This window comes from Sebastes fasciatus, chromosome 8 (assembly GCF_043250625.1).
Source record: "Sebastes fasciatus isolate fSebFas1 chromosome 8, fSebFas1.pri, whole genome shotgun sequence".
Lineage (NCBI taxonomy): Eukaryota > Metazoa > Chordata > Actinopteri > Perciformes > Sebastidae > Sebastes > Sebastes fasciatus.
The window spans coordinates 18,333,903-18,359,785 of record NC_133802.1 but is presented as its reverse complement, the minus strand read 5'-3'; the positions used below and the strand labels follow the sequence as shown (position 1 = coordinate 18,359,785).

Below are 25,883 nucleotides of genomic sequence, written 5' to 3'. Positions count from 1 at the left end.
TTGTCACCTGCTTGTCTCACTGAGCTGATACTGTCTACAGACTTGTGAATACCTCACAAGCTATTCATGTGTAGGCTATCACCTTTTTCTTTATTATACAGACTTTGCTGTGTTCTACCACACAAAACAGTACAGCAACAATATGAGTAAAAAAACCTTTGCTATGAATGATCACTTAATAAAAAGTGAAAAAAAACTGAGCTTGATATACGCCATATGGAAAGTTATAAATACATCAACTATTATGTAAATAAGGGAAATCTCAGCAACAGTAATCAAGATGTGCACAACGAATTACACAAATGCACACTTGAATGAAAAGCTAGAATTTTATGAATCTAGAATTACAGTAAATCCAAAAATCGTTGTCCTATTTTTATGGTAGGTGTTACAGCCACTCTGTTGTGTTTCTTTAATAAAGGCCTCTGTGTTATTATGAGTGAATGTGCATAGAGTATGAGCTGAATGGTGGCAGTTGTGGCAGTGCTCAGTGGGTCAAAGCTAGGTGCTGGCTGTGGCGACCCCGTGATCTGATATTTATAGTGGGACAGATATAAATAGCTGCAGCATGTGTGCATATACTGAGGAGCCTACTGGCTGTACTGTTGTAAAAACCACCGAAGGCGCACAACCATTTGACTGAAGGTAAACACATAATGTCTCTAGAGAAAAACTAGACTGCTTAGTGTGGAGTTTGTTGTATAGACAACCTGTTGAACTTTATGATTTGTAATGTTGCTGTTCTATGTTATGTTGTTGAAATTCCAGGTTATTTAATAGTACTGTAAAATGTCTTGTTATGACATTTCCTCTTAAGATTAATATTTAAGAAATGCTCACAGTAATCATTTGTGTAGTAGGAATCTCCATGCATTTGTTTTGGCCACACTGAGAGAGAAATACTGTAAACTCTCTGCAGGAGATCTGCTCTCACATGGGCTGTAAAGTTAACAGCTATTGGTCAAAAAGCTAAGGACTGCTCATAGGAATCATTAGATTCAAAACCTTGGATGCATTTTAGTGTCACTAAACATGTAATTCAACAACAGGAACAAGAGTCACAGCAGCTATTCTATGCTAAACTGCACTGTGCTGTAGTTCACGTGTCCCTGTTAGTATTCAGTGCTGCCAGATTTAATGGTTTTGTTTACCTTATGGCCGTGTCTCCCCAGAGCAACTGACCCTATCTGGACTAACAGATGACCACGGAGACAGAAGATGACTTTTATCAGTCGGAGGACGATTTGGATGAAGATGAGGCAACCCAATATATAATTGAACAAAGTCTGATTGAATATAGAAAGCTCAAAGGATTGAACCCAAGGTTAATCTCTCTAACCACCAGGCATTACATCTTTCTCTCTACATTGTGTATTTATTGTTGATCATTTAAATTTCTCTCCATATAGTGATCTGAAAGCCAGTGAAGACCCTGATGAGATCTTCAAAGCAATCAAGGAGGGTAAGCTTTAACCTGTCCAAACTGAGGCAGATTATCATTTAATCTTGCCAGAAGTTCTGATATAATGTATACTGTCTGTCCTCATGTTTAGGTGATGAAGATGCACTGAACAGACTGGCAGTGCAACCAGAGTCTCTGTCCAGAGTAGATGAACGAGGATGGATCCCGCTGCATGAGGCTGCAGCGCACGAGAATAAAAGGATATTAGAGATTATCTTCTCAGGTACAGTGAGGTTATTATTTGTATTTGTATTTTTATTTATTTATTTATGTGTGTGTGTGTATAATATATATTAATAATATATAATAATATTATCATTATTAGTAATTTTTTGTATTTTTATTTTATTTATTTATTATTATTTTCTTTTTTATTCTTTTTTAAATTAATGTTTTGTTGTGAAATGTGTCTTTTTTTTTTATAGTTTCCACTGCATAATAGCTTTAAAACCAATCAAATTTGATCACAAAAAAAAAGTACGACTGTAATCTGTGACTCTTTTTAAATTCTGCCATGTTGTTGAATTGTTTTGTGTTCCAGCATCACCCCCAGGCGCAGCCCAGTGTCGCACTCTAAAGGGTGAGACGCCCCTGTTTCTGGCTGTGGTTCATGGACTCAGAGACAACGCCACATTCCTGTTACAGAACGGTTGTAGCCCGGATCTCCAGAATGATGAGCAGGATTCTCCATTAGTGGCAGGTATCTGACACCTGAATGCAAAATGCACCTCTTTTTATAGACACACAAAAAGATTTGCTATAATGTTGCTACAATGTTTAAATCTTCTCTCTCTCTCTACTGCTCAGCTATTATGAATGACCAGTACGACTTGGCCACACTATTGCTTCGCTACAGTGCCAAAGTAGACCAAACAGGACCACTGAACAGGACAGCTCTACACGAGTCAGCTTTTTTAGGCCTGGAGAACTTTGTCTATTTGCTCCTGGAATCTGGTGCCAACCCAAATGCTTGTGACATCAAACAGAAAACTCCCCTGGCTCTGGCTGCACAGAATGGACATCTGAACGTGGTGGAAGTCCTCATAGAAAAAGGTATATTAGATAAGGTGATTTAACCTCCAATGTAGACCAGCTGGGTTCCATTACTTATTGAGTTGATCTGACAATTTATGGTGCAATAGGATAAAAATTACAGACATGTAAAGAGCCCCCACCCCTCCTACATAAGAACAAGAGTCACAGATTCAAAGGGACATGTTTTTGGTAGCTTTGGTCATTTGGCATCGTTGTAATTGTTTTGCGTCTCCTTGTAGTCGATTTCTTTTTGGTAATTTTGCATTTTTGGGGGGTAGATTTTCATCTATTTGGTATTTTAGCATCTTTTTTTGGGTTGTTTTGCGTCTTTTTGGTAGTTTTTGCATCTCCTTTTTGCGTTGTTTTGGTCATTTTGCATTTTTTGGGTAGTTTTTGAATCTCTTTTGGGTAGTTTTGCGTCTGTTTTTGATAGTTACGCATCTCTTTTTGGTCATTTAGCGTCTCTTTTTAGTAGTTTTGCATCTCTTTTTGGTCGTTTTGCGTATTTTTGGTAGTCTTGCGTCTGTTTTTGGTAGTTTTGCATCTCTTTTTGGTAGTTTTATAACTCTTTTTGGTAGTCTTGCATCTGTTTTTGGTAGTTTTCCATCTCATCTTGGTAGTTTTGCATCTGTTTTTGCTAGTTTAGCATCTCTTTTTGGTAATTTTTGCATCTTTTTGGTAGTTTTGCATCTCTTTTTGCTAGTTCTGCATCTCTTTTTGGTATTTTTTGTGTCTCCTTTCGGTAGTTTTGCGTCACTTTTTGGAAGTTTTGCATTTCTTTGGGAATTCCCAACAAGAAATGTTAGCAGTAACCTCTAACAGAGGCTCTGGCCCAGGAGCCCCCTAACCTGTTGGGCCCTTGGGCCTGTGCCCAGTCGGCCCATTCAGTAATAGATCCATGATCTTTCCATACTGTTCCAGGTCTGAAAATTGCCTATGTATATTCTGATTTTGTAGGAGCCCATGTGTGGTGTGAATCGGAGTCAGGCACAATCCTGTTTGATGCAGCAGCGTCAGGAAACCCTGACGTAATCTCCTTGCTGCTGGACCATGGGGCAGATCCCAACATACCTCTTTACAGTGGGCACCTGCCAATTCACCGTGTGGCCTACCATGGACACATACTGTGAGGAATATCTATGTTACAACATCTAGCTTTCCCACTTTTCAGATAGAGATTGAACCACTGTTGTGCTTTTAAATGAGGACTCCTCTTTGACAGGGCACTGGAGCACCTCATCCCAGTCACCAAGCTGGACGCTGTAAAGGAAAGTGGGATGAGTCCTCTCCATTCTGCAGCCGCTGGCGGACATGCCCAATGTGTGGAGATGCTGCTCAAAGCTGGCCATGATCCAAACTTCATGCTGCACCCCAGGGTGCGCCACAACTACGACGATGAGCGCAGGTCTGCCCTCTTTTTCGCTGTGTCCAACAATGACCTTCAGTGCACCCGCTTGCTGTTAGACGCTGGGGCAATGGTGAACCAGGATCCTATCAACTGTTTGCAGGTGGCTCTTAGACAGGGCAACTATGAACTCATCAACACATTGCTGAAGTTTGGGGCAAATGTAAACTACTACTCCCGCGTCAACACCACTCACTTCCCTTCAGCACTGCAGTACGCCTTGAAAGACGAGGTCATGCTGAGAATGATCCTGAACCACGGGTACGATGTGAAGCGTTGCTTTGACTGTCCGTATGGCGATAGTTCCCATGACTACGCTGCTTGGACGACCTCCATCATCAAAGACATGGTGGTGAGGCGAAGCTTGTCTGAGAGAAAACTGCTGTAAATAATTGAAGAGATATGAATGAACTCCGGTGGAGTAACACTTTCTTTCAAGGTTTTTGCTTTGACTGATAAGTGTGTCTTTGTTTATCTCCTTCTAGTTCTGTGAGGTGATAACAGTGTCCTGGCTTAAGCACTTATCTGCTCAGGTGGTGCGCATCATGCTCGACTACACCGACCACGTCTCCTTCTGCACCAAACTTAAGGAGACGTTAGAGGAGCAGAACCAGTGGCCGGAGATCTGTCACATTCAACGTGAGAACTGATCCAGGCAGCAATTGATTTATTTTCTGCCTGTCAGCATAAGTGTACTGATGACATTATGTGCATTCATTGACTTAACTGACTTTATGTACACTCAGGAAATACACGGAGCCTGAAGCACCTGTGTCGGTTACGGATAAGGGCTCATCTCATTCGCCTGCGCATGAGAGCCCCAGTTTTCATCAACTTCCTTCCTCTTCCTCCCAGGCTGAAAGATTATCTACGCTACAAGGAGTTTGATGTCTACAGCAGAGGCAGCTTGGTTAACCCACAGTGAAAACACTTTCACAGATGTCACAGATGCCACTGTGATAGAAGGACAAAGACAGTAGCCTACATGTTTTATGTACTTTGTGTTTTGCAATATTAGGCTATTTATACAAAACTGTATGCACTTTTGAGTTCTTTATTTTAAAAAGCTACAGTTACATGTCATGTAAATTTGCCTCTTTGTTATAGCAACATTTTGAGAAAAAGAAAAATGCAAATAATGTATAGCCCATTATTATTATCACTGGTGAATTCAGGGAACGGGCACTGGAGACGTCTGCATCCCTTGGTGCCCCCTGTTTGAAAAAAACACTGCAAAAGTGACCTCTTGGATGCCTCTAAGGGCCCTATGGTAGATAAAACATGATGCAGTGCCCTCTGGGGTGCCCTTAAATGGAGAACATGAAAAAAAAAAAAAGCCCTCCCATAGAGAAAGAATGTTGCAGTGCCCTCTAAGGTGGCCTTAAATGAGGAAAACTTGATAAAGTGCCTTCTAGGGTGCCCTTACAGTAGAGAAAACATGATGCAGTGCCCTTTAGGGTAGCCTTCCATGAGAGAAAACATGATGCAGTGCCATAAAGGGTGGCCTTAAAATTGAGGAAACATGATGCAGTGTCATAAAGGCTGCCCTACATGCTAGAAAACTGTCTGTGCACTGGTGCCCCACCACATGCAGCTGGTGAGTCCACCACTGATTATTATAGCCTAATTGTTAGGCTTTTATTTCACACCCAGAGTCTTATTGTAATTAGAGTATTCAATGTTATCATGTGAATACAGAACATTTCAAAGGAGAGGCATGAAAGCATAAAACCTGTATGCAATTAAAACGTTTATGACGTAATCAAAAATATTTAAAATTGCACGATTCTTTGGTCTTTCTTGTGAGATGGACGAATGGAGGAATCTGTGCCTCTTTGTCATCACCTGGTGGTGTAATGAAGTATTGTAAGAGTGGGATTTGTTCTGTAGTTTTTACAGTAAGTGTTTAACATTAGTTGTCATCTAGCCATCTCAGTGTGTGCGGTAGGCAGTAGTGGATTAATGTGGTCAGGGGCCCCTATAGGCTACTCTTTGTACGGGCCCCCAACCCTTACTCATCACGCTTTAACGTGAACAGAAAAAAGTAATTTAGTGCCATGTGTAAAGGCATGCAAGGAATATTACACGGCCCACACGTACACACTCGGGGAGCACTGGCATATACACACACATACATGTTGAGACAGCCTTTAATCTAAACTTTGAAATATCTAGTCATTTTAGGGATTTTCTATCTTGGTCATGGTGTTCTTTCATCTTTCCGTTTTTTTACTCCGTGATCATATTTTCATTTTACCGCTATTCTGTCCAGTAGTGATGTATTATTTGAAAACCAAATTTACCTTATGAACCTGGTCACATCATGGTGCCAGGTTCATAAGGTCAGCCAACATCTACCCAATCAGCTGTCTAATTTTTTAATGTTTCTTATGGGCTAATAGGGGCCCATTTTTTCTGAAGTACATTTAAAGGTCCCATATTATGCTCATTTTCAGGTTCATACTTGTATTTTGTGTTTCTACTAGAACATGTTTACATGCTGTAATGTTAAAAAAAACAAAAAACTTTATTTTCCTCATACTGTCTGCCTGAATATACCTGTATTTACCCTCTGTCTGAAATGCTCCGTTTAAATGCATTTCAACGGAATTGCGTTGCTAGGCAACAGTTTGGGTCCATGTTTACTTCCTGTCAGCTGATGTTATTCACATACACTGCAAAAGGAAATAAACTGGGACACATTTACAATGTTTACGTTTAAAACCGTGTAATGGTCTAAATATTGTATATTTGTGACATCACAAGTGGACAGAAATCCTGACGGCTTGTTTCAAACGCACAATTTCTGAATACGGGTTGTGTTTATTTCTCCGTATATTGAGCGTTTTCATAGTTTAACAGTATTTATATATCACTTAAACCTGCTTTATAATATAAAATACATGAAAATCTCACTTTTTACAATATGGGACCTTTAAATAATTAAAAATAATCTGGCCAATCTGGGGAGCCCTTGCAAACATGGGGGCCCTATAGGCTGCAGCCTATAGGCCAACCTGTGCATTAATCCACGCGAGAGGGTATAGGCACGTGGGAAAATAGTGATTCAAGATTTAAGATTCAAGAGTTTTATTTGCCATTTGCACCTACGTACATTGGAATTCGGAGCAGTTTACACTGAGTCAGCTTTAAGAAAAGAAAAAAGGTAGAAAAGGCACAAGGTAATTACAGTACAAAATAAGTAGCACATTCAACTCAACACAATAAATACATAAATTATTAAAATATAAAACGCCCTCAGTGTAGTCAATAAATAAACTAAACTACCCTCTGCATAGAAACGATACCCCCAGAATAGAAATATATATGATCATGTTAAAAGAACTTGAAGCTCTCATAAGAATATTTTTAAAAATAAATAATTAATATATTTCAGACAATTACACAATCCATTAAGCAAAAATAACATATTAAAAATGTAGTTATTAGTTATTATAGTCAGGATTTCACATCACCATGTTCACTCACTCATCCATCCATCACTCCATCATCAACTCTCGCGGTACCTGCACCCGCCGCAGGGTGGCGCGGATGTCCTCGTATGTAAACATAGTGACGGCAGCGTTTTGCAGTGGTTGGAGAAGAACGTGTACGTCATTTTCACAATGGCGGAGGCAGGGTGAGGAGGAGAGTGTGTGTGTGTGTGTGTGAGTGAGAAGCGGCGCTGTAATCGTTAAGAGCTACATCGCCACCGGTTAATAACCAGAAACACGGTGCTCCCTCTGAACGATGGCCCTGAACCCCACCGCGGCGGGCAGACTCAGGGACTCTGAATGCACCGAGACGGACGATCTGCAGCCGGAGGGAGGTGGAGGCGAACCCCCGAAGAAGAACCCGACCGCCACCTCCTCCTCGGCCAACCAAAATGGCGATCAGCCTGGATGTGGAGACGGTGTAATGCCCGAACAAGAAGCCCGAGAGCGGCGGAGGAGCTCGCAGGCAGACACCCGGAGCTTCAGCAGCTCGTCCTTACCGGGACACCGACCACAGAGCGACGAGCTGCCACGGAGAAATTTCCAAATCCCGAGGAAGATAAAAGGTGGTGCCATATCGCTGCTATTTTTCAACAGAGCCTGTCTTTCATAATGCTGCATGTTGCTAGCCTTTTGCTAGCTACCTACCTAACCCAGCTGTTCTCCCTGGTTTAACTATATATCCACTTACATTTTAAGCTTTATATGATCATACAAGTGAAGCTTAGTGTTGTTAAATGTACTTGTTTAAGCAGACATAGCGTTGCTATCCCAGTAACCAGAACGTACGATCCAGTGAAGGCGCCCCTGAACGCAACATTTTTGAGGACTGCTTGTTTTTGAAAGCAAGCACCTTTGTTTGTCACCTTTTTCATGGACCATATATAGTCTGATGGAGGAGTAATGCTGCTGGTGTCATGCATGTGTTGCAGGCATCACCTGACAAACATGTGGGTGACCTCAGTGAAGGGCATGCATTTATCCACCCCACCCCATCTATTTAAAAATGTTCCCACAATAACAGGACTGATGAATCTAAAGTAAGGCTGCCCATCACCCCCTGCTGCTATATATCAGAGCATCCCTTCTACACCTCACCTCCAATACTCCTCAGAGTACAATACAACAACACCTGGCACCATCATGTCTCCAAAAGGAAGTAGCAAAGTGGCTGTCACAAACCTGGCTGTGTCCTACATCAGTTATTTGTATATGCAAAGCTGGACTTCACTTTTTCTGGTTGCATATGTAATGCACACATTGGACAACTGTGAGACAGACTTGGCTGTGTGTGAGTGTGTGTACTCCATTGTCCTGTCTCCAGTCTGCATCCTTTTTGCCTCACGAGAGATGTTTTACTACTTGTTACCCCTCAGCTTATGATGCTCCATCCAGTAGTCAGATAGTGTGGTGGTTTCCCTTATTTGCATGTGTTTGGATTGACATATTAAACCTTATGTAAGCACAGACAGATGCAAAGCTTGGTAGAGTTTGTTGCTGTAAGGGATACCTACAGTAGTTACTGTTGTTGATCAATGTTCAACTCTTTTGTTTAAAGGACACTTCAGTAAACTTGTTGTGATGAGCTGTGAGGATGCTTCTGGCTCATTGCATCCTCACTGAGCTGTACTAAACACACACACACAGAGTTCTTGTCTGGCAAGCACATCACTTCCTCCTGCACCTAATGTCTTATATGTGGGAGCATGTGACTCTTGCTTGTTGCTGTCTCCTGTGGTTTAAAAGTTTTGGTATGCTCTGCTACTTTTTTTGTACTGATCCTCCTCTGCTCATGCACACAGGTCGATGCCGCAGATGCTAATCCACTGATTCACCTCTCTGTGTGCAGGCTTGTACCAGTTTCTGCCCCCCGACAGCCGGGAGTTCGAGGACCTTGTGAAGATTGTCTCCTCGTTTTACCTCGACTCGTCATCGCGAGGAACCTTCTCCTACTGCAAAGCCAGGCTCATTCACAATGAGCTGCTGGAGAAGGAGGTTGGTCACGGTCTTCCTGCGCCAGAGCCGAACAATGTCAACAGGAGCATGATTTCAGTTGCTCTCTTTTTATTGATGGAACCTTTTTGTAGGTGAAACCAAATATAGAAAAATCATAAACAGTCGTCACAGCATTGCTGTGATTCCAAAAATGCTCTTGTAAGTCATGCGGCTAGGATTTTCACTACACAATCATCGTGGCAAAAAGGATTCACAATAACGATATTATCGCGAAATAGAAATTAAATAATGCTTTCAGTCACATCATAGCATTATCTATTCAGCTTTAACTTTGTTTATTGTACATATTTTTTGGCAAGTTTGATTGTAGGCAGGTGGAGAGAGAGTCTGTAACCATTACTGTTGATTTAAGAGGCGCTGGATTATTTACACAATATTATCAAGTGTGTGTTATTAACATGATATCAGTATTCCATTTTTAAATATCACGGTTATCGTCAGTGTGCCGCCTTCTCACGTGGCAGGGCAGAGCACCTGCTGAGGGGCAGGCTGTAATAAAATGTGATCTCCCAAGTTACACATTCTACCAGAGCCGTGTACGTAAGCACATGCATGTTCAGACGGCTGCATTTCATTTGCTGTCTGCTCCCTTTTTTTGTGCTTCAGTTCATCGAGAAACGGAGAGAGATGAAGCAAGAGTCTCGGACGGAACAAGAACTGACTGAGTCGTACTGCTTCCTTTTTCCAGACAAATCTAAGGTATTATTGATGATGGACGAGTTATAAAGCATGATATAAAGCATTTTTTACTTACATGATTCTGAGCTTTGTATGTTATCTTGTGTGTTCAGCTCCAGTGGATCTGTGAGAAGGGTCTGTCGGTTGCACACTCCAGGATTACAACACTAGGAAATCCATCAGTGGGTAAGTTAGTTAGTGTCTGGCATGTCTCCTTGAAAGGAGACTGTATTCTTGTAGCTGATCTCATGATATTGTTTTGAGGGTTGCCAGCCTGATAAGTTTCCTCTTTTGATGGATTTCATTTAGAAACTGATTGATTTGCATGCGAGGGTTTGATAAGCATTTTGACCTGATAAACTTCCAACTGTAGATAGCTGTTAAGTGCCATATCAACCATATCAACAGCTGGGAATGGCTCTGATATATGCAACAATATAGCACTTAAATGCTGGTTCACACAACACGTTTTGTCTTTTTCTCAAAATATCAACAAGTAGTTGACCCGATTCTTCTGGTTTGCTTTGTAGAGTGTAAATATGATACTCAAATACATTTTTGATGGAGTATAATTCTGTTGCTTTTCCTCTTTTTGGTCATTGTAGGTGTTTATGTCTCCAAATATTCTGATCTGTTACAAATCAACCCTTTTGAAGTGGGCTCGTCTGGAGACATGATCGTTTTTAAAGTTATGAGGGTATGGCTACCGGTTCTATTTTCATTTTCTCGATGTTGACAGACTTCTTATTCTTGTGGGACCTTAAGCTCACGCCAGCATGTTTTGTCTCTCAGGGCCGAATAAAGCACATCAATGAGAACATGCCTAAGAACGCTATGGAACCTACTCCCAAGTTCGACTGTCACTTGTCCAAAAGTGGCAACAGGGTTACGTCTTTGCTGTCTTACAGGGCTTTTGAGCTCACACAGGTAAACATGGGCTCTTTTTTTCCTTTCACTTATTGAACAGTATGTATTGTATTATTACAGTAATGTAAGTTCCACATGTTAATGTATCTTTCTTGTTGTCTCCTAGCAATATTTTTTCGAGTTTGCGTTTGATGAGATCAAGGCGCGGCCCAGGCACGTGTGCCCCTACGCTGTGGTTTCCTTTAAGTACAAAGGCAAGGAGGCCGCAGCGACTCCTATGACTTCACACAGGTACATATTCCTGCAGGCAGTGGGGAAACAAGTATATCTTCAGGCTGTTGGCACAGTGTTCTGTGTGTGTTAACAGTATCTTTTTCTCTCTGCTTAACAGGTTTAACACTATTTCCTCTGAAGGAAGTCGAGGTAAAATATTTTTTATTATGTAGTTAATGAATATTTAATGAAACAAATAAGCCTCTGTGTTGAATTAGTGTCATATCTGTGTGAACTGGGATGTGTGTAAAGGCCATTTCACACCAGGAGTGGAAAACACTACTGCCAGTCTGCAGCTGCTTTAACTAACTACCCAAGATCTAACTTTGGTTGGCATGAACTCTGCCAGTCAGTTACAGAAGAGTTCGTTTTATGTGCTGCACCCTCAAAATGATCCAAATTAGAGTTAACAACCGGTGCAAAAATCAATGTGCCTTCTCAGTGACAAACCAGCATTCATGAAAAGTTATGAGCCCTGCTCTCTCTTTGTATCTTGTCTGACCTTTGACCTGTGCTGTTGATGCCGTTGCAGGGAAGAGCCACTACACTGTGTGGAGTGGTCCGCTAGTGAACAAGGGCAAGGAGTTATTCCCAATCTGTTTACGATCCTCCTCGCGCCCCTACCTCCCTTTCAAACTGTGAGTAAACCTTTAGGCTCTCATATAATTCTGTGAATCTCTCGAAAAACCTCCAGGGTGCTACTAGAATTTACACTGTTAATCATTAAAGACACATTTTGCCACAAAAACACTTTTATGTGCTGAACTTCAATTCGAGGAAGGAAGTTAGAATTCCTTTGTGCAATATACCAACAATAGTTATTTTCTGGAATTTGCTCTTTAATAAATCTCTGTGCTTCCCTGAAGGCCTGAGAAGCTGGAGATGAGTAGAGGCATGCAGCTGGACCAGGTGAAGCGAAAGATTCCCTCTGTGCTCTTTTCTTGGGATACGTACAGCGCGTCACGGGAAGGTCAGTCCAGACCTCACATGTGTATACCTCATACTTCAATTCAATTTATATAGCTGTTCTAAATGCATACGCTGCATAGTGTATTATAGAAACAGGTACTTAATCCATTGATATGATTTTAAACAAAGTGTTTGCATTATTTCAGATAAAACTGAGCACACAGAAAAATAACTACTACATAGATTAGTGTGTTTTATTAGTTATGGGTCTGCTTTGTATTCCGACTTGCTTTCCTTTGTCCGCAGTGATGAAAAGTGGGATGTCCTGCAGCCTGTTTGAGGTGGCTGATGGGAAAGGCAAACCAACCAGCGGCAGCTTGGCATCGCTGGTCCACAAACTGGAGAGGGACAGGATGGTGAGTCAGCCTGTGGCTGTTAACCTACCATGTTCTTTCATGCTTGAAAATATCCAAAAAAGGTACAGAATCAGTTCACTGAATCGCAGTTTGTCAACAAAATCAACTTGGTGCCGAATTAAATTCAGAGATTCAGGCTGTCCAGTTCAAACGAAAAGCTTTTTTCTTTGGATCCTTCGTACTTCAAAATCTGAGAAAAGCACACAAAGAAGGACAAGAATGAAGAAATAAAGCATATTAGCATAATCATTTGAAACAGCTCCTTTTCCTATTTAACAAGACAATGGTGTAGGGAAAACATCTGTCAAACTGTCATGCAGCTTTTTAAAAAAAGAAAAAATTTGGTAATCATAAATGTACAATAAATTGATAGTGTTGGTGTACACACAAACCTGTCCAGCAGCAGACTGGTATTATGATCGCTCACATTATTTGATAATGAGAAACCCTGGTGCTTCTGACTGCAGTGCCTACTCTCCTTATTCAGGTGCTGGTGAAGTCCCTGTTTGACCGGGGCTTTCTCTTCCTGCTCTCCTCAGCGCAGATGGTTGAGTCCAAAGGTGCCAAAAAGCTTTTACTCTCCTCTCACAATTTCTCTGTTTGTGTCAGTTGAACACCTACTTGTTGCCTTCGGTGAGGGTTCAGCTTTTAAAAAAAGGTTTCTGTTTGTTTTCTAGAGCGGAGGGGGCGCGTTGAGAAGAACCTGCAAGCATTATTCATCTTTCAGGAGTCGAGGATGGTTGTCAAGTATTGTAAGTATTGTTCACTCTTATCCATCCAATTTTGCATGAAGCTCCCAACTGTAATGTTTTATCAGCAAACACAGAGGGAGATCTTTCTCACATCTACCTACTGAATGCTCCTCCTTTTTAATAAAGCACATCAAAAACAGAGTTGAGAGGCTTCCATGTTATATATAAGACTCTAATATGTGTGTCCTCCGTCGTAGCATCCAGACTGTTCGAGCCAGAGCCGCTGACCACGGAGCCCCAGCCTGCTATCCTGTCTTCCATGGACCCCATCGTCCCTGCTCTGCACTACGCGATGTTCAAGTTGCGCCCCAACCCAGGCAAGGACCTGAGCTTAGGGGTGGAGCGCCAGGCCACCGATTACCTAAATCGCATGGATTCAGGCACGGTGCGGCCGTTCATTCTGCCCGACTACAAATATAACGTGGACGAGAGGACCAACCCGCTCCTAGTGCACAGACCTAAATGTAACATGGACGCTGTTCTGCATTCTTACGTCCACAACCCCGCCAACTATATTTTACCTCTGAGCAAGACGAAGGACATCATTGAAAGAATACGGAACCCCGTACCCATACCCACACCTGCTCCGGCCCCAGTCGAATACAGCCCCGTGTCTGACTGGGGCGGCTCGGACAGGGGCTCGGACAGGGCAGAGAGACCCGCAGAGAGGCTGCCCAAGGAGAGGCCACCTCCAGAGAGGCCAGCACAGGAGAAGCCGCCCTCAGACAGCAGCAGGCGGAGGCAAGGAGTGGCCCATTCTAACGGCGCCGAGTCGCAGCACAAGACCCACGTCGAGGCCCAGTCGCAGCCCCCTCAGAGGCTGCGGCTTTCCCAGAACGAGTACGATAAAGACAAGATGAAACAGTTGCTTAAGCTGATCCAACTTCATAAGAAAGCACTAGTGAAGGATCCTGGGAAGGAAAGGGGAGAGGACGGGGCTTGGGACGCCAACAGTCTGAAGAGGAAGTTTGAGGGAGACGAGAGTGGGGGCATGAACAAACACCAACGCACGGATCCGCTTAGCAACGGGGAACCCAGTAGAGGTGAGGAGGGTTTAAATTGTGTAATTTAATTTGAGTTTTTTTTACAATAATTTCCATCTACCTGCCTCTGAAATAATAATGAATATTATATTAGTTAAACAACACAGTCTGATTAGTTCTCAGTAATTGCATTGCAAATGAAAAAGAAACATTGCTGCCAATTGGCACTATATTAAGCAGCCAGGTTAGTGGCTTACAAATGAAATTACCTTTATGATTGTTTACGTTTTTAAATCTAATGATTTCAGATGCATGTATTTTTGTTGCTAATCCAGATAGCTGTTCATATTCTTGTGTGCTCTCTGCAATCAAGGTAGTTTCAGTCAGTCTTTTCAAAGTTGGCAAATTTGCAATGATGCATATCCTTCTTCACAAAAAGCCTCAGTTATTAGAGGATATTCATGTAGACTTATAATACCAAAATTTGGCAAATGCCTCTGATTAATTGTGTTTATCCTGCTTAGGAGCCCAAGCAGATGAGATCGGAGAAGAGGGTGGACAGAGCGACAATCTGACAGCAGTGATGGAAAGCATGGGCATCTATGACACGGACCTGAGGGCTCACGGCAACACCAACGCCTCAGCAGTCAACGAGACCCAGCGCCTTCTCAAGATCCTCCTGTCTACGCTCACCAAAGCCGTGGCTCAGGGTTCGATGTCTGCACAGTCGAACCACGGTGAACCGTCGACGGGTTCAGGAAGCGGGGAACCGGCCTTCCCTGAACCGGATCTTAAGAAACAAACCGAGCCCGCATCTCAAACAAACTACACAGAGGTGAGATATGAACCGCTGATTCTAAGGTTGTTATGTTATGATTATTTTATCTTGAGTTAAACGTGTTTGTAGATCTGAAAATAACTACTGGTGTTTTCTCTGTTTAGGAGGACATGGACTGTAGCCCTGGTAGTCCATTCAGCGCAGGCTCCCCAGCAGAGCAAGCTCACACCTCAGACAACCCAACCTGGGTTAACCCCGCCAATGAAGGTACCTCAAAGCAGTCCCTTGTGAGCACATTTCTATCCGGTTCACAAGGCATCACTGTGACACGTTTCCTGTCTTCTTTCTTCCAGACAAAGCACAGCCTTTTCCTGAGCCAGAACCAGAGCCCGAACCCGAGCCTGAGCCTGAGCTGGCGCCGGCGCCGGAGGCTCTGACGGTGGCGGACAGCTACCCAGAGCCGAAGACGCCCGCAGCCGCGGAAGTAAAAAAGGCGGCTGCACCACCCACGTTAGCGGTCGTAGAGGAAGTTCCCTTCAGGCCCTCCATCAGCCTGGACACCATACTCAACCAGGAAATTCGCAGTCTCACCTCTGACATTAAAAACATCATGCAGGCTCATCACATCTGCTATTCTTCGCAGCTATCCCCGCGGTTGCTCCCACGCCACTGCTGGCTGCCCAACAGCTGCTTCTCGGACTTCGTCGTGCCCTACGTCTCCCCCGTCCCCATTCAGGGGCATGTCAAAGCACTGTGTGAGAAGATGGACAAGTTGATCCCAGCCCCACCTGCTCCCACCAAGGTCACTTCTCCACCTCCCCCAGTGACAACATCTAATCTTACAACACCACCCCCGACCCCCGCACAGACTTCCAAAACTAAAGCAGACCCCTCCCTGTCGAAGAGCACCACCTCCTCTCAGAGTGGTAAAATGGGCACCGTCAAATCCACGAGGTCTAAAACAGAGGGCTCGTCAGCAGAGCTGGGGGGAGAGATCTATTCTCCCTCTCAAGTCACACCAGACTCTCCAGAGCGCAGGTCCAAAAACCAAGGCCCCGCTTCTAGGAGTGGGTCCGGCCTGCTGGCTGGCAGCCTCATCGGTCAGCTGAAGCCCGAGGTTTTCAGCAGCCTGGTTGAGATCTTTAAGGACGTCACCAAGAATACAGTCAAATTCTACATCTACTCCGGGGACGAGGGGGAGGAGAGCACCGTCTGCAAGGAGATCAAGGTACGACACGAGGTCTCAATGTGGTTCTGAAAGTACAGCAGTAACTATTTTAAGTCATTAATCTGTGGGTAGGTTTGTACAATTAATCTTGTGGTCAATAAAATGTCAGAAAATAGAGAAAAATAACCCTCACGTTACCATAATCCTCCAATGTCTTCAACTTGCTCGTTTTATACACTCAAAACCCAAATACTTTCAGTGTACATCTAAAAACAAACGCGGGAACTGAGGATTTTATTTGATAAAGTGCGTCAACTTCAACTGGATTATCAAAATGTCCTGTTTAATAATTTTCTGTGAATCATTTAATCAAATTGTTTCAGGACTATTTCAAGGTGTTATCCTGCAACTAACGATTATTTTCATTATCGATTAATCTGTTGATTATTTTCTCAATTAATCAATTAGTTGTTTGGTCTATAAAAAGCTCAAGATGACATCCTCGAATGGCATGTTTTGTCCACAACTCAAAGATATACAGGAGTAAAGAAACCAGAAAATATTCACATTTAAGAAACTGGTATCAGAGAATTTTGACTGTTCAATTACTCTATTAATCGCTGCAGCTCTAGTTGTTATTTGGATTTTACGTAGTTGCACATCCATTTCCTTTCCTATTCCTCATCTGTAGACTTAATTTCGATCACTTTTGTTTATTGGAGCCACAGAGCAGTAGTAAATAGCACCGGGCATACTCAAGTGAAACTTCAGATAGTCCAGATAGATCGACAGCGGTGATGTGAAAGGCTACACTCGCTCCTCTTTGTCACTATGTGTTCCATGTCTCGGTGCTGCTCGGCTCTTTCTGCATCTGTCAGTCAGTCAGTATTTGTAAGTGTAAGGGAGAAGGACATATTCATCTGCCTGTCTCTAACAGTTACGTGTCCCCTCCTGTCTGTCACAAAGGGGTACTTGAAAAGTCTCGGCAACAGCGAGTGCAGCCCGCAGACGTTTCTGGAAAACAGCGGCAGTTTAGATAAGCTCCTCATCATCATTCAGAACGAGGACATCGCTGCGCACGTGCACAAGGTACGGTCACCCTCTTCATCTCGGTCAGGGTCTCATGGCGCCAGACACTGATCAAACAGAAATAATAGCATCCTAATTGAATTTATACATCTGCTGCAGAGTAATGTTTTTTTTTTATCTGGCTGCTGAGTTTAATTATTTGAATTGACGGGGTGGTATGCAGATTGTATTCAATTGTCCTTTTGTAAAAAAGCTCATCTTTTCACCCTGCAGATCCCGGCTCTGGTGTCTTTGAAGAAGTTGCCTTCAGTGAGCTTCGCTGGAGTGGACACTCTGGACGACGTCAAGAACCACACTTATAACGAGCTGTTTGTGTCCGGAGGCTTCATGGTCTCTGATGAGTTTGTCCTCAACCCCGACCTTATCACACAGGGTAAGTTTGACTTCTCTTTGTGGGAGCTGCGCGAGTTCATGGAAATGTCAGTTGGACGATACTTCAAGAGATTGTGTTGTTTTGTCCAGATCGTTTGCAGGGGCTGCTGAAGTTCCTGGAGGAGCAGAGCACCCCTGAGCACCCCTGGCAGTGGAAGGTGCACTGCAAGTCCCAGAAGAAGCTTAAAGAACTGGGGAGGTCAGTATCTGAGGGGAGAGCTTACCAAAAATGATCTTTAGCAGCTTTAGCCAGACTTGAGCTGTGACTAAATATCTCGACACTGTATGGATCTACTTTCTCCTAAAGGTTAAATGCCAATGCCATGGGGCTGCTGAATCTTCTCACAGCCTATCAGAAGAAGCACCTTGTGGAGTTCCTCCCTTATCACGAGTGTGACACCCAGGCACGTCAGGCTCCAGACCTGGAATGTCTGATCAAGCTCCAAGCTCAGCACACACAGCAGCGGCACCTTATCTTCCTCACAGGTAACTTCATTCTCATCAACTTAACCTACATCTTTTCACCAGTCTTCTGAAACAAGCATAAAACTAAAACTTGGTGTCAAGGTGCTGGTGTTGGCGTAAGATTTATCTTCCTTCATATCTTCTAAATCACTGGTTCCCAACCTAGGGGTTGCGACCCCCACTAGATGTCGCCAAAGCTTCACAGAGGGTCGTGAGGCCTTCTTGATTTTAAGGGGTGTAAAGCTGCACACCAACCCGACATAAGAGAACTAGCGGCGACCAAGGCCGCACACACACACACATCGCAAAGACTACAGCCAATAGCCAGTTGCTGTGTACGTTCTGCGACTGCGTGAGAGGAAATAACTCTCCATACAAGCAGGTCGCCGTAGTCTGTATTCGTCATTCAAAAAAGACGAAACCGGAAGACAGAGGACTGCAAATATACAAACTGTTATGATACGTACATGTAACAAAGCGGCGTTAGCCGACCATATTCACACCAATCTCACTCACTAGTTGGCTTTCCTCACTTCCGTTTCTCTCCTCGTGCACTGATTCGTTTAAGCTGAACAGCAATCGGAGTGATTTATCTCACCAACTGGCCCCGCCACCGATTCAACATGCCGAATCAGCTGAAAAACCTCCAACGGGCAGACTGCAAAAATTAGGCGGACAGACACTCACCAACGGCCCCAAACTGTCCGTTAGCTCATTTCTGTGAAGAAAACTAAATGAAATTGTTATTTTTAAAGTTTGGATTATCATTTAAGATATAAAGAGGATAAGGTCATGGTGAAGACCTGAACACAAGCTATATTCACAGAGCCTTCCCTCTCTGCTCAACAGCTTCGTCCTGCATTAGAAAAATACGCAGTTAAAACAACCAAAAAATTAATAATGGAGAAGGAAACACTGAATTTGTCCAAAAAGAAGCCTATATAGTAGAACGTATAGTATGGATGATTGTTAAAAAAAAATTTTTAAAATACACAATACAGAGAATTGTATTAAAAGTCCCTAAAAATAACAGGAAAACTCATCTCTGATGTAATATTCTCAGGAAATAATCTGCTCAAAATTCAACCAAATTGCTTGTATAACAACAGTTATTGCGTTTATCTGTTGTTCTGTATTGTTATTGTTATGCATTGAATATATAATATGAAATATCCTTAAAATATGTTACTCAGGGGTCGTCAGTTTACTCAGTGATAGAAAGGGGTCCCTAAAGGAGAAAGGTTTGGAACTACTGCTTTAAATCATATACATTGTTAGAATGATATAAATGTATTTAGTTTTGTCCACTGTCTTTGACTCATTTAAAATGCTCACTGAATTCTGCATGTGTTTTCCAGAGAGGCCATTTGAGATGTTCCTTCAGTACTCCAGGAATGGGATAGTGATAGGCAGCATTGATGACGTTATGAGCGGTTTCCACAGTCTGATTGGCTCCATCAATCACAATGAGCTTCCAACACCGCCCTCTACAGGTGGGTAGCGTCAACAGCAGGACCAAACACCAAAACACTCGGGATTTCACATCATGTTGCTGTAGTGTAATTGCTTTGCTAAATTGCCTTTTTGTTCTGTACAGTTATCTCTCCGGTTAAATATGTCTGTACTACCCAGCAGAGTTTTTAAAACGCATTTGGTGCTGCTAATGCATCTGTAACACATTTGTTTGATGCTATCTTCCTTTCCACTTTTCCATTTCTCTCTCCCTCTCTCCCTCTCCTGCTCTCCCAGTAGTGAATGATGAGTGTGTGGAAGAGGAGGACATGTCATTAGACTCTGACGACGGTGAGCCAAACTCCATGTCGGATGCCTCGGAGCAGAACCAGGCAGTTGAGAAGAGGAAGCCTCCACAGCCGCCCCCACCGGAGATGGAGGAGTTTCGTCCTCCGCTTCCGGAGCAGCAGGCCACCCCCGATAGAACCCCGACGCTCTCTGACTACAGTGCTCTCAAAACGGCCATCTCTCAGTTCAAAGCCACCAATCAGATGGGAATAGGCACTTCAGACATTGGCGGCATGTCACCGGGAGGTTTTCCTGTGAATCCCCACCAGAGCTTCCTGTGCCCTTCAGCCTCGTGGTCATCCTACACCGGCTCCTCTAGCTACGCCGCCTCCCCGGCCTATCCCGCCTCACCCTGCAGCGGCACCCAGGAACAGGAATACCGCCCCGCACTCCCAGCCACCGCCTCTGCCACAATCCCAACCGCACCCGTCATGGCCTCAGCAGGACCTCTCGCCAACCTGGCTTCCCTCCCCATGGCGGTCAAACCTCCCCCTCCGCCTCACCTCATGATGCTCGGCCACACGTACGGCTCGGACGCCGGGGCTGCTGGGAACTCTCCGCTCACCACCTCCCTCCCTTACACAGACCATAATGACTCAGTCCAGCCAGGTTACATGGCTGGCATTCCTCAAAATGCTTGCGGGACCCTCACACAACATGACAGGACACTGAGTGGACCTGGAGAAGGTCTATGGGGGACAGCGGGGACCAGCACTTGTCAGACTGTTAGCAGCCAGTGTGTGGTCACATCTGGCCCAGTGGACCTCAGTGGGGAATCCCTCGGAGGCAGCACCCCTGGTAGTCAGGGGGGCAGGACTCCGGTGAATTGCGCTAACAACCTTGGAGCTCCTGTGGGTATTCCCACAGTGGCCACCAGGGGGGGCTCAATAGTCAGACCTAAGCTGCCTCCACATCCAATGTGTGGTGTGGGCTATGGTAGTATAGGTGGCATCCCTGGACAGATGGATCATGGGCCTATGCGGGGTGGTATGGGTCTTGGTTCTTTAGGGAGCTATCGAGGGAGAGGAGCTCCACCAGGAGGACTTTGGCCTCGGCCAGGACGAGGACACGATCGGGGGGACGGGAATGGAGGTGGACCCTGCTCTTGGGGTTACCCAGCAGCAGGCAGGGGTGGGGCACAGGATTACTACTCGGACTACACATACACTCACAATTATGCTCCTGAATAGACAATCAACATGACGGAAAGGGGCGACACAAACACCATACTCCAGAGACTATTAGAGCTGGCTGAATGTAAATATTTCCTTGTCATAAACACAAATGATTTGAATCAGTAAATAAGGATCCTGGTTTTTTCTACATTAATAAAAATTGATACAGGCAGTGCCGAGTGTCCTACTGTCGTGTAAACTGTATGTACACTCTTTCCATGTGAGCTATTTGAGACCCTGTTCAAACCACTATATTTATATTTGCCACCAAATGATAACGGCCTTCCAGCTTCTCGGAATTTATCATGTTATTTCTGTTTGTCCAGGTTTTTGAAACGGTTTGTGAACAAGGGTGAAAGGCTGATATTTTTTTAAGGAAAAAAAAAAAACTAGTGAATTCAATTTCACTTTTGCTGTTGGTTTTCTTTTTTTCTTTTACATATTTGGTTGTCCTAAATTCTATTAAAATGAAACATTTCAAATCTTGTTTGTGTGACCAGTTTGATGACAGTGTCAAGCAAACTATTAAAAATATAAATCACAGCTGTCTTACTGTCCTTTCACTCAAACGCTCCATACTTTATTCAGCTACCTACAATATTTATGTGCATTATGAAGGTGGATAATTTAACCTCTAAAAGCTATAATAGGGCTGTGTATTGGCAAGAATCTGGCGATACGATACATATCATGATACTGGGGTAATGACTCAACATATTGTGATACTGTAAGAAAGGTGACATTGAGTTTTTTTTTATTTTAAATTTAATTTTACAAAAACTAAACACCAGAAATACACCATTTTAGAATAGGCAAAAACAACAAATGTATACTGCATGCAAAAAACTACATGTTTTTTCTCCAAACTGCATGTGATTATCATAAAGTGGGCATGTCTGTAAAGGGGAGACTCTTGGGTACCCATAGAACCCATTTTCATTCACACATCTTGAGGTCAGAGGTCAAAATCACCATGCCAGTTTTTCCTCGCCAAAAATTAGTGCAAGTTTGGAGCGTTATTTATTCTCATTCGCGACAAACTAGTATGACATGGTTGGTACCAATAGTTTCTTAGGTTACTTAGGTTTTCTAATTTTATATGATGCCGGTAACTTCACTCTAGCTTTAAAACGGAATATCCAAAAGACAGAATAGCGGTTGTGATTTTTAAGAAGTTAATAAAACATGTATACAGTATTTTGGAGAATCGATACAGTATCGCACAAAATATTGTGATACTCATGTACCTGTATATCGATATTTTCTTACAGCCCTAAATAGCAGTAGACTAAAATAAAGTGTAATAAAAAAAGTAAAATTATGAAATTAAAATATTCTACTATGAATCAACGGGTCAGATATCTATGAGAAAGCGTGTGTTGGTGCTCATAAAACTGATGTATTAAAAAGCCTTTTAATACTATGGAAAACATCATTTTCTGACCATGACAGAAGGCACAGGGCACTGCAGTAGCAATCTATTTCCTACAGCAGGGTAAGGGTGTGTGGAGAGTAGTTTGGAGGAAATGCAGCACTTAAAAGCCTTCTGAGACTCCATGCTGAGTGCCATTGGCCCCTCAACTCCACCACCACCACCACTGAAAGGACCATTAGCAGGGTCCTCTCTGTGAGGGTTTATTGTACTGTGTCATTAACTCAGTGGAGTATCTGGTGGAATTAAACACCAGGTGGCGACATTTCCTCTTAATGTGGAAAATAGGTTAACACTTTATCTCCAGAGCCCCATTCATTCCAGTGGTGCAATAGATGTGCCATGGTAACTCTGGAAACTGTGAGAGCATTTTCTCCCCCCCATTAAACCAATTGCAGCTAAGACACATCACACAAACACTGTTGTTTTTTTACGTTACATTTACACCTGGAATACTTACCACAAATACACTGCAGAGGGGTTAATGATGGAGGGGAAAGCACACTGATCATTGATTCAATAACTGCACATAACTGACGGATTTTTTTTAAAGGGAATTACATATAATACAATGAAAAATAATAAATTAAATATACAACATAGAGATTCTGACAAAATTGCAGTTTATAATTAATGTAAAAAATAAATTCCCTAAATATCGATGTGTTTTTATATTTTGTAAAAATGTAATCAAGGAATATGTAGCATTACCTTTCTATTAAATGGCAGGAATATACAATTGTTCCTTTAAATCAGAGGTCTGCAACCTGCAGCTCCAGAGCCACATGTGGCTGTCAGCCCCTCTCCAGTGGCTCCCTGTGGAGTTTTAAAAATGGAAATGAATAACTGTTTTTTGTTTACTTTTTCATTTTTATTTATCCTTGTTGTAGGTTTATGGTACGACGGAGTATTAGGGCCACATTGAGGGAAAAAAATAAATCCTAGATTTCGAGAATAAAGTCATAATATTACAAGAATAAAGTCATAATATTACAAGAATAAAGTCATAATATTACAAGAATAAAGTCATAGGTTTAAGAGAAAAAAAGTCGTAATATTATGAAAATAAAGTCAAGTTTACGAGAAAAAACGTCGTAATATTATGAGAATAAAGTCATAATATTACAGTAGTAGTATAGTAGTAGTAGTATAAGTAGTAATTTTACGTGTAATTTTCTTTTTTTCTCGTAAAGTTATGACTTTTTTTCTCATAATATTATGACTTTATTCTGGAAATCTCAGATTTCTCAGTTTTTCCCTCAATGTGGCCCTAATACTCCATAGTACATTTGCACTTTGGCCCTCACTGCATTAGACTGATATACTATATACTTGGACTACAAACTGTGTTACCTTCATCACAATGCTCAAATGTTTTGCGGCTCCAGACAGATTTTTTTTTTCCTAAAATGTCTCTGTTGATAGTAAAGGTTGCTGACCCCTGCTTTAAATAAACGTGTAGTCAGTGATAGTTTTTGCCAAGTGGCGGACAGCGGAAACAGGCCGTGAACGCAACACTATCACCTGTTGATGCCATTTCGGAATCGCGTTTCTGTCCACCTGATGAATGTAAGTCCAATATCTACTCTTCATTTAGCCCTGTTCTGCTCTCCATCAACTCCTGAGGGACACATCTGTCTCTTTAGCAGCTAAATACTCACCAACTTTGTGTGTTTGCCATCAGGTGCTGGGCAGGTAGCATAGCCTACTGCAGATTTGAGTACTATACTTAAATCCGTTATTGAGGCACTTGAGTGTGCTATCTTTCTTGTACTTATACTAACATTACATTTCAGAGGCATATCATATTTTTACTCCACTGCATGCATTTTACAGATAACTAGTTACATTGCAGATTAAGATTTTTACATTAAACAACATGATGAGTTTATAAAATATGCTACAATTGTCTTGTTTTTGTCTTTTGTCCCCTTATCATGTTTCACATGTGTATGAGTTGTTGGCACTTCCACCAAAGAGACAATACCTCTCTAAACTTCTAACATGGTTTCATGTAAATAGCTGCTTAAGGCACAAAGAGGTATCCAATAAGTCACATAAACTGCAAAGAAAGCTTATGGAGAAGTCCAAAAAGTTCATATAAACTTGGGTAACATCACTTTTTTTCTTTATAACTACCCCCATTAATCATCACATGACAACCCCTATTTCTGCAGATCCAGTACTTTAAAGTGCATTTTGCTGATAATACTTATGTACTTCTACTTACTTTTTAACAGGGAATGAAATTAGCACCTGCCACCTGCCAAATACAGGGTACATGTTGGCTCTGGTAACCATGGCAGATGTAATTAGAAATATTATTTTTAAAATCAGTTCCGAAATTAAAAACAGTTAGGGATTAAAGTTACATGATATATTCCATATTTATACTGTCTGGCACTGATTCAGTGTTTTCAACTCTAAAGCGCGCTGCATACATTTCAGAAATGGCAGACAAATAAATGTAATGGCTGGTAGAAATGTACATTCACCTACCACAGAAAAAAAACAACTAAATTTCAGACCCTGATTGTCACATTGGTACCTTCACTTGAATGAAGGATTTGACTACTTATTCCACCACTGACTACTAGCAACCTCTTTCACATATACAGCCATTTGATTCCAGTTTTTAAATAGAAGCTGATATCATTGCATTAGTTCATACAGGGCAAGTATTAAACAGGTCACGAAGAACATGTTTGCTTTGTGCACAGTTCCAGTTCAAATGAGATCAGTGAGCTGTGGAGTTTCTCTGTGCCTTTGCAGGATGTGGGGCTTTAGGCATGAATGAAATGTTGCTCTGCTCTTGCACGAGTGTAACCGAGTATCACTTCTCTTGTTACATGCCTCAACACCTCAAATTGTGGAAATCCTCCCGTATCCCGGGTTTTTTTTTTTTTTTTTTTTTTAGTTTGCAGGCAACATTGCCTCTGAATGGGATTTAAAAAGGGAGAGGTAACATATTGTAGCATAAATATTGCTATAGCCACCTATATCTATGTGAATATTAGAAATATGAGTAACATAGTGATACCATAATAAGACTCTACAGCCATGCTAGCGACTCTATGAGGCTGTATTTAGACACGGCAGTGCTTTGACATGCTGAATGATGTTAGCAGGTGTAAATGTTTACATCATAGTTAAGTGTTTTTAGCACAGTAACATTTTCAAATTATCACTTAACACAAGGTACAACCCAGACTGATGGGAATGATATTAGATTAGATGAAGATATTTGGTGGAAACCATAGTGTTGGACACATTGCAATTTTGACCTGATGGTGGCGCTAGAGGAAAGGTAAAGG

The 25,883-nt window shown here is 42.4% G+C and overlaps 3 protein-coding genes across 4 annotated transcripts in view; all 3 read left to right on the top strand.

The window, feature by feature from the left end:
* Positions 1–585: 585 nt before the first annotated feature.
* On the top strand, positions 586–5,962 carry asb14b (ankyrin repeat and SOCS box containing 14b). The gene is made up of 10 exons (XM_074644064.1): positions 586–645; positions 1,173–1,324; positions 1,410–1,462; positions 1,554–1,685; positions 2,004–2,162; positions 2,270–2,515; positions 3,455–3,623; positions 3,720–4,254; positions 4,388–4,541; positions 4,649–5,962. Exons 2-10 carry the CDS (start codon positions 1,200–1,202, stop codon positions 4,825–4,827), a joined length of 1,752 nt encoding a protein of 583 aa, XP_074500165.1. The 5' UTR covers positions 586–645; positions 1,173–1,199; the 3' UTR covers positions 4,828–5,962.
* Positions 5,963–7,508: 1,546 nt separating this feature from the next.
* On the top strand, positions 7,509–21,680 carry tasorb (transcription activation suppressor b). 2 transcript variants are annotated; one of them, XM_074644061.1, is made up of 23 exons: positions 7,509–7,962; positions 9,246–9,391; positions 10,019–10,111; positions 10,204–10,276; positions 10,696–10,787; positions 10,883–11,017; positions 11,124–11,248; positions 11,349–11,380; positions 11,763–11,868; positions 12,097–12,200; positions 12,446–12,555; positions 13,043–13,115; positions 13,233–13,307; positions 13,505–14,350; positions 14,815–15,125; positions 15,233–15,335; positions 15,422–16,296; positions 17,203–17,325; positions 17,539–17,698; positions 17,788–17,896; positions 18,005–18,183; positions 19,521–19,655; positions 19,915–21,680. In XM_074644061.1, the coding sequence occupies exons 1-23, from the start codon at positions 7,653–7,655 to the stop codon at positions 21,150–21,152; spliced, it is 5,553 nt and encodes a 1,850-aa protein (XP_074500162.1). In that variant the 5' UTR covers positions 7,509–7,652; the 3' UTR covers positions 21,153–21,680. The 2 variants fall into 2 exon arrangements, with proteins under 2 accessions (XP_074500162.1, XP_074500161.1); XM_074644060.1 differs by having other exon boundaries at positions 19,912–21,680.
* A 2,366-nt stretch (positions 21,681–24,046) lies between these two features.
* The window catches only part of LOC141772720 (metabotropic glutamate receptor 7-like), a 110,893-nt gene continuing 109,056 nt past the window's right edge, over positions 24,047–25,883 (top strand). The window contains exon 1 of the mRNA XM_074644059.1: positions 24,047–24,138. The gene's annotated coding sequence lies outside the window, so the exon portion shown is untranslated. The remainder of the gene's footprint in view (positions 24,139–25,883) is intronic.

Bases quoted from the DNA above. Each gene is read 5' to 3' on its own strand.
- asb14b (XM_074644064.1), top strand. From the start codon at position 1,200: ATGACCACGGAGACAGAAGATGACTTTTATCAGTCGGAGGACGATTTG. The intron at 3,624-3,719 runs GTGAGGAATATC...CCTCTTTGACAG, and splicing joins GCCTACCATGGACACATACT to GGCACTGGAGCACCTCATCC. The intron at 4,255-4,387 runs GTGAGGCGAAGC...ATCTCCTTCTAG, and splicing joins CCATCATCAAAGACATGGTG to TTCTGTGAGGTGATAACAGT.
- tasorb (XM_074644060.1), top strand. From the start codon at position 7,653: ATGGCCCTGAACCCCACCGCGGCGGGCAGACTCAGGGACTCTGAATGC. The intron at 11,018-11,123 runs GTAAACATGGGC...GTTGTCTCCTAG, and splicing joins GGGCTTTTGAGCTCACACAG to CAATATTTTTTCGAGTTTGC. The intron at 17,699-17,787 runs GTAAGTTTGACT...TGTTTTGTCCAG, and splicing joins CCCCGACCTTATCACACAGG to ATCGTTTGCAGGGGCTGCTG.